General features: G+C 42.1%; 1 protein-coding gene across 4 annotated transcripts in view; it reads right to left on the bottom strand.

The window, feature by feature from the left end:
* sgcd (sarcoglycan, delta (dystrophin-associated glycoprotein)) overlaps positions 1-13,980 on the bottom strand; it is a 280,685-nt gene that overhangs the window by 48,084 nt on the left and 218,621 nt on the right. For all 4 annotated transcript variants that reach the window (XM_056397027.1, XM_056397028.1, XM_056397026.1 and 1 more), the window contains 2 exons: positions 12,017-12,104; positions 9,676-9,795 (listed from right to left, as the gene is read on the bottom strand). In XM_056397027.1, coding sequence (XP_056253002.1) covers positions 9,676-9,795; positions 12,017-12,104 — 208 coding nt within the window. The remainder of the gene's footprint in view (positions 1-9,675; positions 9,796-12,016; positions 12,105-13,980) is intronic.

The following is a 13,980-nucleotide window of genomic DNA, read 5'->3' as shown; positions in this document are numbered from 1 at the left end:
GTTCAGAATTGTCCTGCGATCTTTGCAGCATGTAATCGTTTTCTCTTTTTTGTTCCATCTCTCCCGTCTGTCTTCAATGAAAAATGGTCCAGCACATAAAAAAAAAGAAAAAGAAAGGGAAATGCTTTAAAAGTCCTCGCAGGCAGCTCTGAGAAAAGGCACCTATCCCAAGGGCAAATATTTCAATGGAGGCTTCATAACATCCGAGCTGACCCTGGAGACAAAAGGCTGTTGCAAGCTACAGGCAGCAGCTCCGGGCGTCTGAGGGTCCACAGGATGAGGACGGACGCAGAATAATACCAGCTCCCTGTGAGCAGCTGGAGAGGAAAACATCAAAATAAAAAATAAAAAATTGACTCTCATTACAAAACAGTGGAGGCAGGGCGGGTCAGACCTCCCGGAGCGAGCGTGCAGAGGGCGGCTGATCTCCGAGCACCTTCTCAGTCGTGACCCTGTGATCAAGAGTCTGGTGGAAAGCAGTGGAAGAGCTTTTACTCGCAGCGGCTGAAGGTCGGAGCCGTTTCAGTAATGACAGAGAATAAATCAGAGCCGGGAGGAGAAGAAAGATGAGGTCAAAAGGTGCCGTTAAAGTAATCCCAGAGTTCAACTGTAGAGGAGGAGCGCGTCTGAGAGAGAGTTCTGTTTGTCTGATGTTTTTCTAAACTTTCCAATTAATTTCCTGAAGTTTAGCCGTCTGTCTCCCTGAAGGATGGATGTGTTTATATGAAGTCCTTTTTTTATTCACTGAGTTCTTGTTAGATTTAGCTGTGGGGGGGTGGGTGGGGGGGTCATGACCCCAGTGATCGCACAAATTCAGGTGTCGGACTCCATCAGTGATGTTCACAACCAGTGAATGAGTTGAGCTCAAAAATGATTTGCCCTCGCGGTTCATGATTTCTGACCCCAGAGCTTCTTAATTTGCTGCAGTTTTCTTCGTTTTTTTTTTTTGTTTTCATCGTGAGAAAGTAAAACGCAGAGTGATGCTGGGAGTACGGCAGATTAAAGGTGGGAAACCATTAAAGACTTAATTAAAGACTGGATTATCAGGTCAAAGGTCAGTCACCAGCCCTGTAGTGATCAACTGTGAAACAAAACATGAGAACTAAACTAACTACCTGTACAACAGAGGGGGAGGAGTCGTGAAGTTAAAACTTAGACATGATTTGTTCGTATCACAATTAAACGTAATACTTTCTAAAGTATCATTTCCACCCCCATATTTCAATTATCAGTTTTTTTTAATAATATATCATTATATTATTTTATTTTCAGATATAAAATAAATACAGTATCACAATGTTTGATATCATTAATATATGCAAAGCATGTAGATATATTATTTTTTAATAATATAATTATATTGTTGTATTTTATGTTTCATACAACAATAATAAAACATAAGTATTGCATTTCATGTTTCTGTTGGAAGCGACGCTGCCACTAAACAGCAGTTCAAAGTCTTATTTGTCACATGCCGAGGTGCAATGTACATTAAGTTAAAAAGGATAATGAGGTAATGGTCGACTCTGATAACATGCACCCACACTTTGTTCCTGAAAATGCTAAATTCAGAGTGAAGGTGCTGACCCAGGAAAACCAGGTAAACACAAACACATCAGCAGCATTTTAGAGAAATAAATTCCTTATAACCGGGTAAGAACGTGTCACTGCTTACTAGATAATCCTCGGGGTCTTTATGACTCAGCATTTGAAAAAAAATAAATAAATTGAGGAAATTCAGATCAAATAAAAAATAACAAATCAAATCAAACTCAGTTTCTTAGTAAGTATTTTGATCTCTACATGTGTTACATCCCGGAGCTAAATGTGTTTTGAGGTTGTAAATGAGACGAAGTATGAACATGGATTTATCGTTGATTGTGATTCTCACCAAAGAGCCGCCGTGACTCTGATCTCAGTCTGACGGAGAAGACGAAGCGTCTCCAGTAAAAATGATTCATATTTGAAGAAGTAGACAAGAAAGAAAAATGAAAATCTTCCTCTTTCACAATGCTGCTCTGTGATCACACAGTCATCCTTGATTTGCCTCTGCAGAATATGAAAGAGAGCGAGCACCGTAATGTGGAGTGGTAATTACTTAGTGAGTGCATCAAAGCAGACTGGCTGCTGATAGCACATCTCAGACGGAGGAGGGAGGGGGTGAAGACTCTTCCAATTACCTTCCTCTCTCCTCACCTTTCTCCTCCTCCACCCCTCTGCTCACTTCCTCCCCCTGCAGTTTGTTCTGTACGATTATCAGGGGCCAAATTCCTCTGGAATGAGCCCAGACTATACAGAGTCAATGGGACATAATTGAGGGCAATGAAAGGAGTTTAATTACAATTACAACAAAGTAAAACATCGGCAGGTTGTTGCTGTTATTTTGCGCGGCCCTTGGAAACTACAAGTTGTGTTTATAAAGAAGGCAAAGTGAGTCTGTTGGTAAATGTACTTGCGTGTGACAGAAAAGAAGAATTGCATGACACCACAACATAAAAATAAAACACAGGGAAAGTGTAAATTATGGGCGCTTTAACGTTTCAGATCAACACACTAATTCCTGTTTATATCGTCGGACAGCCGAAGGATTAATGAGCGACGTTTAAATCACTATCTTACACTCGTGTCTTTCTGCTCCTGCTGTCGGACGTGGTTTGATCACTGGAGGATTCTTCTCCTCACAGTTCAGCCTGATTTCAGACGCATGTAAGTCCCTGCAGAGCGACTATAAGTAAGTAACCTTATCAGCCCAGTTATGTTCATTAAAAAAACATCATATGTTGCATTAGTCACCACCTGCCTTCCTCCTGCTGCTGCTTCTCTCCAGAGCAGAGGTGTTAACACGACTCTGATCCTGAGCACCAAGGTGACTCCTGCGTCTCTCCCTCTGGGCTCTCTGCCTGTAAAAGTTTAAATACCTCTGGCCTTGCACGCTCTGTGCTATAAGCTGTGTACTGTATTTATCAGTACAGTCGGCTGCTCTGCAGTTTCCTCCCGCGCTCCGAAGTGGGGAAAAACAGCATGAACGCATCGCATGGGTGAGCAGTGCTTATTTTGGAAGCGGAGTTTGATTCGACGGTTGGTCTGAGCGGGTTGCAGCTCACGGGAAAATATGCTGAGGGAATATCAGCTGACCCAGTGACTTACAAACCTCTGCCACAGCAGCAGGCTTTTTATTTAACTCACACCCGCAGCAGCACAGAGCGAGAATCTCTGGATACAATTCCTCATGAAGGATTAAAAAAATTGCCTCAAGATTCTGGATGGATAGGTTCAAAAACCGTTCACTACTATTATTAGCTTCTCATTTACATATTACTTCCAACTCGTCTCTTGAGCTCCAAGTTCTTTTTGTTAAAACGATGCTGCGGCTGCCTGGGAACGCAGATGCAATTACAGATTATTATATAAAATAAAATAAAAAAAAGATTATATTATTTCAAAAAAGTAATTTAACTCTGACAATTATAATGTTGTAGCTAACAAGTAAGTTTAATGGCACCCAGAGAAGTATACATATAGTCAATAAATTAATTGCTAACATTATGCAGTTAATGAACAGTACATGTAATTTGTATTAAATGGCGTACGGCATGAAGAACACTAGTATGACCAAGTCTAATCAAAAAAATTATCATTTAATGCTTTTTCTATAATATTCTTCATGCTTTAAACTAAATTAATTTATGTTATCACTGACTATTAACAGGCAGAAAACGGATTAATGCTATGTGTTATAAGTGTTCCCAGCTCACAGGGTCTGTATCTGTATCTACATTATATTACATAGACAGGCAAACTGTATGTTCTTTATTTATAAGGCCGTGCTGCAAGAAACTGCCTGGTTACATTTAAATAAAACACTTACAACGTCATATCCCAGGACATTTTAGCTTTAGATGTAGCTCGTCTTCACACTGAACTTGGAAAAACTTGCTGCAGACGAATGGAATGAGCTCCTGTCTTCACTGGAACATTTTAAAAGCTTGTAGTAATGTATTTACTAACACAAGCTTTTCTTAAATGTGAAAATGTATAATGTATTATCTGTGTGTCTATGTACAGTATGAAGTGTGTATGTGTTTATTTTTTTGTACAGATCCTGATCTCAATGAGACTTCCTGTTCAAATAAAGGCTTAAAATAAATGCAGTGCTGTAGACAGAACACGGCACGTCAGGTTCACCTTCACAAATTAAACATACAGTGATGGTAAGATGTTAACAGTAAATCGTGTCGGGCCAAAGTCTTCACGCGTCCGCTGCATCACGTCAACCGACAGTGGAACAAATGTGAAATGCGATAAACTTAAATACGCATAAAAATTCCACATAGTTTGGTTGATGGCTTTTCAAAAACATTCTCATGCTGCGGTTCAGGCCGCGGCTCATCGGTCACGGCCGTGTTTACCCCGTGTGGATCGAAGGTATTCGAAAATGAATTCATGGAACTATTTCTGGAAACAATCTGCTGTTTTCCAGTCTGTAAGAATTAGTTGTTGTTTTTTTTTTTTTAGCTAGAGATAAAATACCCATGAGCAATGCTGCTTAAAAACAAGACTAAATTGGATGTGACATTTCTCTGATTGTCTGTGTGTTACGGCTCTTTGCGCGTTCTCCCATGTGACAAACGTATCTGCAGCCAAAAAATGGGTTGAAGCAAACCACAAAAAATAATATTTTTAAATGTGATTTGACCCGGCCTATCATCATATTCCCTCTGTTTGTGTTCTCATTTACCGTCTGTCTGCTGGGAGCCAGTAAGCCTGTCTGACTGGACTGTAAATAGCTGTAGAAGCCCATAATGAAGCCAATGATAGCAGTATCATGGATTTCCAATGACCTCAGTTGGGCCAATTAAAGTTATATGCAGGGTATAATTATGTATTTTATTGGTGGGGAAGGAGAGATGGGTTTGGTAATGACATGTGGCAGCTTTATAAGCCAGCACAGACCCTTCATACGTCAAAGGGACGAGGGAGGAGGCGGCGGCTCGTCCTCAGGTCTGATCAGCTCTTTAACAGCTGTTGTTTCACTCGTGTGTGTGTGTGTGTGTTGGACAAACAGGATCATGTGCACAGAGCAGATATTTGACTCAGTTCTTTTGTACTTGAAAGAAAAATATTTTGTGTGACTGTAAGAGCAAAAGCGCTAAATCCCTGCACCGAAACACTGCTCCTAACACAGCAGGTCATATGCAGCGGTGTCCAACCTGTCATCTCTATGGTTAAGGTTTAGTCATGGTTAAAGTTCATGTTACACGATGCAAACTCTCGTGTCCGGCGTCAAAATCCTGTCAGTGACCTGCTCTCCAGGAGAGAAGCTGTGCATGTTTTTGTGCAACGAGAACGGCCATTACTCCCACAGCCACACAAGATGGCTTTTCTGTCAGTTGTAGACTCACGCCGTGTCTCAAATTGCGTTTTCATTCATCCACACTTAAGGAAAAGCCTTTTAGATAATGCACACAGAAACGAGGCACATATCCACGGCTCACCGGATCATTTCCATCGACGCCTCGCACCGAAACGTGAAGCATTCAAAGCTGGCGTTAAATGTTGGGAAGCTTCCTCGACCTTTCAGCGTATCCTTTGATTTACTAACTTAGTTTAGACTGAGTTGTACTCAGGCTTGTGCTTGTGTAAAGTTAAGTCATTGTGCAGGTTCCCCCCTGAGGAACTTAGGAACTTTGACTCATTTTGTTAAAGAACTGCTTATTGTTCTGGAGCCTGTGGTGACATACAGGGATCTGACTAAAACCTGCAGCAGTGTTTCAGAGATAATACAAAGAAAAAAAAAAAACACAACATTAAAAACAGTCAGAGACATGAGTACACACACTCAGGTGCTACACACAGAAACTTTAAGTCTTGTGGGAACTCGTAGCGCTGCCTGTGTCTGCTGAGGCAGCGGTTGCCAAGGTGTTTGATTGGCCTCGTAGCCCTGAGCGGCCTCATCAAACGGCTGTGGAGATAAATGGAGTAATTGGCAAATCACTGGCTGCTCTCTCCCTCTGTGTTTCCTCTCTGACTCTCTCCCCCCACACCTACTCCCAGTGGCGTCTTACTGTTGTCAGTCGCCACAACTAGGCTAACTTCTTCTTCTTCTTTTCCTCCCTCCTGTCACGTCTGTATCCAGAGGGCACAACCTGTATATATATATATATATATATATAATATATATATATATATGATCGGCTCTTGGATTGTTAGAACCTTTTAGCTTTAGCATTTTGTACAAAAGTTTTATTTGTGTATTTGTATGCAACTTTAATTTGTGTCAGTAAGGAGTCCTTAGCATGAAAAAGTGTGAGAACCACTGATTTAAACAACATACATCACTACTCATCCTTACCCCCCCCCATCCATCCATCTGCGTCTCCCCCTGGTAAGAGGAGCACTTTGCTGAGGTGGGTGACAGTAATAAACTCTGACTCCGTGAGGCTGGAAAGGATGTAAATGAATGTCGACGAGGATGAAGAGTAATTGCTGACACAGAGGGCTGTGAAAGGTGTGTGCTGGAGAACGTCAGTGAGAGAGAGAGAGAGAGAGAGAGAGAGAGGTAGAGAGAGGTCGAGAGAGACTGGGCACCCAAGGGAGCTCTAATGTGGAAAATGTACACCCCAATCAAGAGGGAGACACTTCAGATATCTGTTTATCTATTAACGAGATTGAATGGATGGACTGATGAATGGGTGGGCGGGTGGATGAGTGATGGTGAATGAAGGCAGATGGAGACATAATGGTGACTGATGGTAGAAAGGAAACAGGAACGGGAGAAAGAAAAGACGTTTTAAGTGCAAGGGAGGAAAGAAAATGAAAGAAATAAAAAAATATATATATAGAGGAAGGGAAATGAAGGAAAAGGATGTAAGAGAACTGATAAAATTAAAAAGGGAATGAACTGTGAATCAAAGACGAGAACTTTAGTGTTAGTAGACTGGTGCTTAATATCGAGCAGCTTCTGTAATATTTCACGTCTTAATTATGCTCACTGCAAGTTATTTTAGTTCCCTTCCTCCTAATTATTCTGCCGTATGAGTGTACATACAAAATATAAGGAACAAGTGATGATTAAATCTGTCCGTGTTGAGCACGGTCAGCAGATTTCTTTAAACCAAATTAACATGGAGAAGTGTTTTTATAACGGCAGTCAAGGTCTCTCGCTGCAGCCATATTTACTTACACTCATCCTGCTGGCTCGATTCAAGCCAATATTTTATACAACAAACTGTTCAAGGGATCACTAGTTGGAAAAAATGGCTCCTGACCTCCTGATGGGTCAGAGGTTACAAACCCATGTGTTTAAATAACGAATAAAACCTCTAGAACATTTCCATCTGATGGAGACATAAAAACACAGTCTTGGGTTTGAATATTTACAGGTAAACACGATAAAGCCTGAATAAAGAATAAATCAAGCTCCATATTTTCTTCTTCTTCTGTGTTTTATTTAAAGCGTTGATCCATAAGAAGATATATTTGTGGTTTTAAGAACCAAAAACCATCTCAGTGTAGTTTCACATCTCTTCTCTCAGGCTTCTCTCTGGAGCTCTAGTAACAACAGGTCGGTGAGCCAATCAGAAGAAAGGAGGCTCTGAGCCTCCTCTGTGGGTCAAAATACACTTTCATCTTATTTACGTCGTAACAAAGGAAACAGCAAAAGACTGTAAAAGACTGTATATGGTGCCAGACCTCCTAACATGTCGTGACATGTGCATCCACTGCATCTTACTGAATAATCAGTGAAAATATTCCTCAGTCCACAGAGAAATGCACACAGCCTGTATTCAGAAACTGAGCCTTAAAACCCGCCGTCAGGACTTCTGGAACTTTGTGATGTCACAACAAAGCAGTCACCAAGCCCCGCCCACCTGGACCCACTATCCAAACTTTGCAGGATTTGGTTTCTCTGAGTGTTTAAACAGGACAGGTGTAAAATACGGGACCTTTAGGCTTAAATCTGTCACTTCCTGTGGGCAGACTACATTTCCCATCAGACTTTGCCTCGAAATTTTATAATCTCAGTCGCGACAGGATCGGTTTTGTTATTGTATGCAGATGCTCTGTTCACGCTTGTATTTGTCTTTTTCATGGTGAGCGAATTTTGCCGTCACCGTCCCCTCTGTTAACGCCGAGCCGCCCTCCCAGGAAATCATCTGTCTCTGCGGCGGCGGCGTCACTCGGAGACCGACCGGCTGCTGCAGTCAGAACAGCTCTGTCACTTCTTATCTCCTGTCATGAGCACAAAACTCATTTGTCTAAGGACTACATGTCACCTTTTCCCTGCTCAGTCCTGTTGGCAAACATGAGCTCTCCACCATCACGCACTTTACTGAGCCTGAATTCTCTCTCTCCCTCTGAAAAATCCTCTTCATCCTCTCTTGCTAGTTGTCATCTTACTCCTATCAAACACAAGTACTACCAGCACAGATCTGAGCCCTGCTCCCTTCACTACTGCCTGCTTATAATGCTAATATAAGCATTACATTCTTCTACTTTGCATTTATTCTATGTCAGGTTGACACATCACATCAGCTCACTCGCAGTGTGTGTGCAGTGTGTGTGCAGTGTGTGTGTGCAGTGTGTGTGCAGTGTGTGTGCAGTGTGTGTGTGCAGTGTGCACAGTTTCTATTGGAATTGGTAAAGTAACAAATTCCAGTTGGTAAAATGAGTCATAATTAAATTACACTTTCCTGAAGGAAGGGAAAAAAAAGTAATAACTATATTTATTCATCACCTTTCGAAGAGCAGGGACAGTTACAAAGTGCTTCACACAGGAGATAAAAAAGACACAGCGCAGTAAAAAAAATAAACCAGAATAAAAACTACGCAAAGGAAAATCTAAACAAGTAGTTCTCGAGCTGCTTTTTAAAGGTGTCTACAGATCCTAAATCCCATGGGAGAAAGTTTAGAAGCCACAACCTCAAAGGTCTCCTTCAACTTTGAAGGTCTCATATTCTACACGTCCTGTGTTTTATTTTGAAGTGTTGATCCATAAGAAGATATATTTGTGGTTCATCTCAGTGTAGTTCTACATCTCCTCTCTCAGTCTTCTCTCCGGAGCTGTAGCAACAACAGGTCGGTGAGCCAATCAGAAGAGAGGAGGCTCTGAGCCTCTCTTCTGATTGGCTGACTGAGTGATCTAATAAAAATATAGCAGATTTCAGGTAAAAACATTCAGAGAAACCAAATCCTGCCAGGTTTGGATGGTGGGTCCAGGTGGCCGGGGCTTTGCAATATTTCTCGGCTGTAAAAAAACAAGAGCGAATCAGACGCTCAGAGATCTGGAGCCTGGTCCAGTGACACCTGGGTTTATAATGGATGATTTGACAGACGAGACCATCCATTATTTTAGGGACAAAACTAGGAGGGGCAGAAATTATTATAGTTTTTATATTAATGATGTTTAGACTGCTAAATAAACCTGCCAGTTTTGAGGTTTTTAAAGAGACAAAGTTAAAGTTTGACCTTTTCACTTCACTACACAAAACATCTGAAAGATCCTTGTTGCCAACATCACAAACAACCACGACCAAACAAAACAACAAAGTCACAACAACAGGTGTGTGTAGCTTTGGAGAAACAAACATCCTCTGATCATCAGAGCCCACTTTGATTCCACACGTTGAATCCAGACAAGCAGATAGACTTTCCGTGCTGCAACCGGTCACTCACCCATCACTCTGAGCCTCTCGGCGCCCACCACCACTTCCTGCTCGTCGGCGGAGAAAAGGAGCTTCCCAGAGGTGGATTTGACTTCAAACATCTTGCCTCGTGCTTTAAATCCACTGGATCCTAAACCGAACACACAGAAAGAGAGGAGACATCAAAGAGGAGCGACTCTGAGCCGGAGACGATTTCTTACTGAATTACCTCAGTATTTGAAAATTTAAAATGCAGCCGAGTGGAAGACATGCAAGGTGTTCTGCAGGACCTGCTGACTTTAGCAATAAGATACTTTCATTTTCTCATACTGTCTGTTCTGTTCAGGTGTCACAACAGTCAAAGATGGTGATGATGATAAGTGTTACCTAAATAAACAAGTGAAGTAATGGTGAACCAGAGAGCAGGTGTGATGTGTCATTGTATTATAGTACAGCGTGACGTACCACAGACTTTGAACTTTAAGCAGGAATAAGATGATGAAACGATGAAAACAAGAGTTAGGGTTAGAGAGAGAGAGAGAGAGAGAGAGAGAGAGAGAGAGAGAGAGAGAGAGAGAGAGAGAGAGAGAGAGAGTCAAGTGGTAACTCTACGAGTGACCCCCTTCTCACACTGCACATAACCACCTGATGCAAAGACCCTTTTAACAGCAGACACTTTGGTGTCACAGCAGGAAGGAAGGACAACTGGGCTCCATTCAGGGCGAGCCAGATCCAGGGTCCTGGTATTGTACATGCTGGCTCACTGTCATGGCGTACTGCACTGACGTTAGCCAGCTAACGCCACCAATATACCTAATGTGGTTGAATATACCAAAAAATTTAACAAAAAAACTAATTCTCACAGTGATTCTGTTGGTTTCAGTTGGAAATAAGCTGAAAGAAAAAGAACCGTCTTTTAATTCTGCAGAGTGGTGTTTAATGTTCATTTGAAGGTTGAGGTGGTGTAAGGACCAGACTGGGTGTTTTTGCATGTTTTAGTTATACGTTACATCATGTTACTTCCTTTAAGTATAAACATTTGATGAGAAATGAAAGTATCCTGAGCTTATCCATCAGAAGAAACTCCCCTCCTTTATCTTAAAGTTGTTCACAGTGTAGCAGAACTGTGAGTTTACAGTATATTGACGTGTGGAGGATGTGCAGTTTCAGCTGTGCCAGTCTCTTGGAAACATCAGCACTGTGACAGTTTATGTACCTGCTTTAATTTCACTAAAGTCTGACTGCATCCAGAAAGCTGCCACTCAACACGCCTCAATCCACGAGAGCAGAAGGAACAGTAACATTGAAAGGAATGAGCAAAAAAACTTTTGAGTGGTTTGTGAAACTATATCGTCCAGATGTGGCCTGTTGGTGAAAGAGGTTTCCATCATGAAGTGAGTGTATATTTCACTGAAAGTCTGCAGGAAACTTGAGGCTGAAGCTGCCAAAACAGTGAACGGTGTCTCGACAAAGACGAAGCAAGAAAATGTAGACAACTCCCTCCGACTCAAATTGCTTTGTCTCACGCGGCGGCAGAAAACACTCAGCGCCGGGGGTGTCTGATTGACACACGCGCAATTGATTCTGTCACTCTGCATCTGCGATGTGAAGTTCCTCCCAACACCAACAGCCGTTTAGTCATCGCATCTGAGATCTGAGAAGACTCCGTCCTCCTCCTCCTCCTTCTCTTTGGACCCAGAAGGCAAATGTCAGCACACTGTTTAACGTGAGAGACACTTCCTGTGCATGTTTGCACAAAGTGATTTCCAATTCACCAAAGACGGGCCGTCTCTATTACAGTGTGACAGGTGGAAAATGGGGGAATGCAAAGAAGGAGGTGTGACGGCAGAGTTACGGTGGAGCGATTGAGGCCACTACTGCAACAGTTAAAGATGAATTTATGACGTGCTAATGTTTAATCCAAGAAAGGAGGTAACGACTTCTGACAGTTAGAGCAGAGTCTGGGTTCTGACATGAATCTCTGATTGGAAATAACAAATATGCCACATGGGTTATGATTATTTCCTATTACCTTCCTTTAATCTTTGTTTCAATGTGAAGTTCTGGAAACTTTTACCTCATCAGGCCTAAAATAACTATTCAAATGAAACAATCTGTAAATAGAAAATCAATGGTTCCAATAAACCTTCAAAGCCTCACCGTTCTTTAAAAAAAAAAAAAGGTAAGTGGCAATAAAATTTCTTCACTGACTAATGGAACATAAAAATCCTGCATGCTGTGCATCTGTTGCAGCTGATGTCGTCAGTGTTGTTAGATTTTTCTCATGTTTGATGTTTCTTTTTTGAGAAATGTGTTATATCAAAAAGAAAACATTAATAAAGTACATGAAAGCAGCTTGTGTTCCCTCTTACCTGTGACGAGTTGTGTGAGCAGCTGGTTGTTGCTGCCCATGATGTTGACGGAGACGTTTCTGGACGACTGCAGGAACAGCGGTCGGCCCTGTGGGGAGATGGGCGGGGTTATTCATTTAGTCTGTGGTGCAATGGTCATTAAACTATTCAAGTTTTATTTATTTATTTCTTTATTTTAAGAATAAGTGAAAGTACTGATGAGAACAAGAAAAAAATCATCTGTTGAAGACGAAACAAATGTGCACATACAGAATAAACTTCTATATTGTGTCTATAAGGGCTGCGCTGCCCTCGAGTAACCTCACTGACAAAATGTCTACCTGTAACCTAAACCTGACTTTAACCTTGACCTTGACCAGCCCTTTGTACCTTATCTTTATCTCATCAGAGTGTGTCTTCAAAACCACTGTTATCGGCTCATTCCTGATCTGCCGCCTCTGTGGTTCAAGTCTTGTTACATTCAGGCGACTAAGACGACCTGGTTACACTTCGGAAAAGTTTGAAAAGTTACTTAAATACACACACTTCTCTACAAACTACAACCAGGAGACCTGCGTACGTAGCCGTGTTCCACACATGAACACTAGAGGACATTATTGTAGATAACAGAGTAGCGTGTTGCTGCAGATCGGAGGCTGCAGCTTCAAGACTTTCAGGTCCACATTTCTAGGACACTAGTTTTTTTGTGACACTGCCACCACACCGGGAACCCAGTTTGTTCTGAACATGCACATCGAGCAACACTAACCAATTCTCTACGTGGTGCTGTGGTGAAAAACTTAGTCAGGGTCCTAGAAAAAGGACTGCGGTCCTGAAAGTCCTGAAACTGCAGCCTGCGGAACTGCAGAAACATCTTACTGGCAAATAGAAAAGCTCCTTTGTTTGTTGTTGTTTAGTCTGTAGGTCAAAAGAAACCAGGATAGGAACTCATGCCGCAACCGTCCTTTTTAGTCTTTCTGGTCAACAGCAGACTCATCACCTGATTGGCTCCTGTGTTGACTTGGGGGCTGGGCTTATCAGCTGAACCAGCACAGAAGCAGAAGAGCACATAAACACAGAGAAACCTGCATACGAATGTACGACTTCACACTCAAACACACACAATAACTGTCCGAGTGCAGAGGCTTCAGCCTCGCGCTCTGTTTGATAACTCCCATTTTCCAGAGAGCCCCCGCACCAATCTGAAATGCTCATCACGTCGGACACTCAGCTCTTTCTGTGCCCGACTAATCTTCATGCCTCAGTCAACTTCTTAATTAGAGATAACGGCCTGACCATTGTGCTGCGCTCGCAGCCGAGGAGGGATATGCCTTGTGTGTATATTACTGATAACATTATGGCTCTTGCAAAACTTATTGAAGTTCCCACAGTAAATACAGCAAATGTATGATATACAAGCAAGAAGTTATTACAATAACAATGTGCTGTGAGCTGAATGTACAACTAACAGGAAGTTCGACGGGAGCAGATACATGAAAGGTGTTGCCATGACGACAATCACATCAACATGGACTTTGGCGTCATTTGAAGTTCAGAGTTTATGCAAGATTTTTTTTTTTTTACAACCAACATGGCCGTTCATCTTCCTGCCACACAGACCAACTACCTGACACGTGTTACGCGAAAGAGAAATTTTCCGACATTTATTCCGAGCAGACTGTGTCTCACACCAGTGCACAATTACACAGAGAGCCCAGCTGTCTCGAGTGCTGCTGAGTAACAGAGTTGCTGAAAGCCACCCAACTGGGATCCAACTAAAACTTCCTTAACACTACAGTGAGGCACTTTTCTGATAAAGCTCCACTTTAGGGCCAGCAAATAAAAAAGAGTGTTAAGTGGAAAGCTGCTGAAAACACAGCAGATAGATGAGAAGAAAATAAGAGACCGGGCGCTCAGACAAGCCGAGGCTCTGTGGAAGCTCAGCACTGCTGTAGGCAACGACAGCTGACGGACGAGTGGCGGCT

This window comes from Seriola aureovittata, chromosome 15 (assembly GCF_021018895.1).
Source record: "Seriola aureovittata isolate HTS-2021-v1 ecotype China chromosome 15, ASM2101889v1, whole genome shotgun sequence".
Taxonomy (NCBI): Eukaryota; Metazoa; Chordata; class Actinopteri; order Carangiformes; family Carangidae; genus Seriola; species Seriola aureovittata.
Note: the sequence above shows the minus strand (reverse complement) of the source record. Positions and strands in the feature narration are given on the sequence as shown.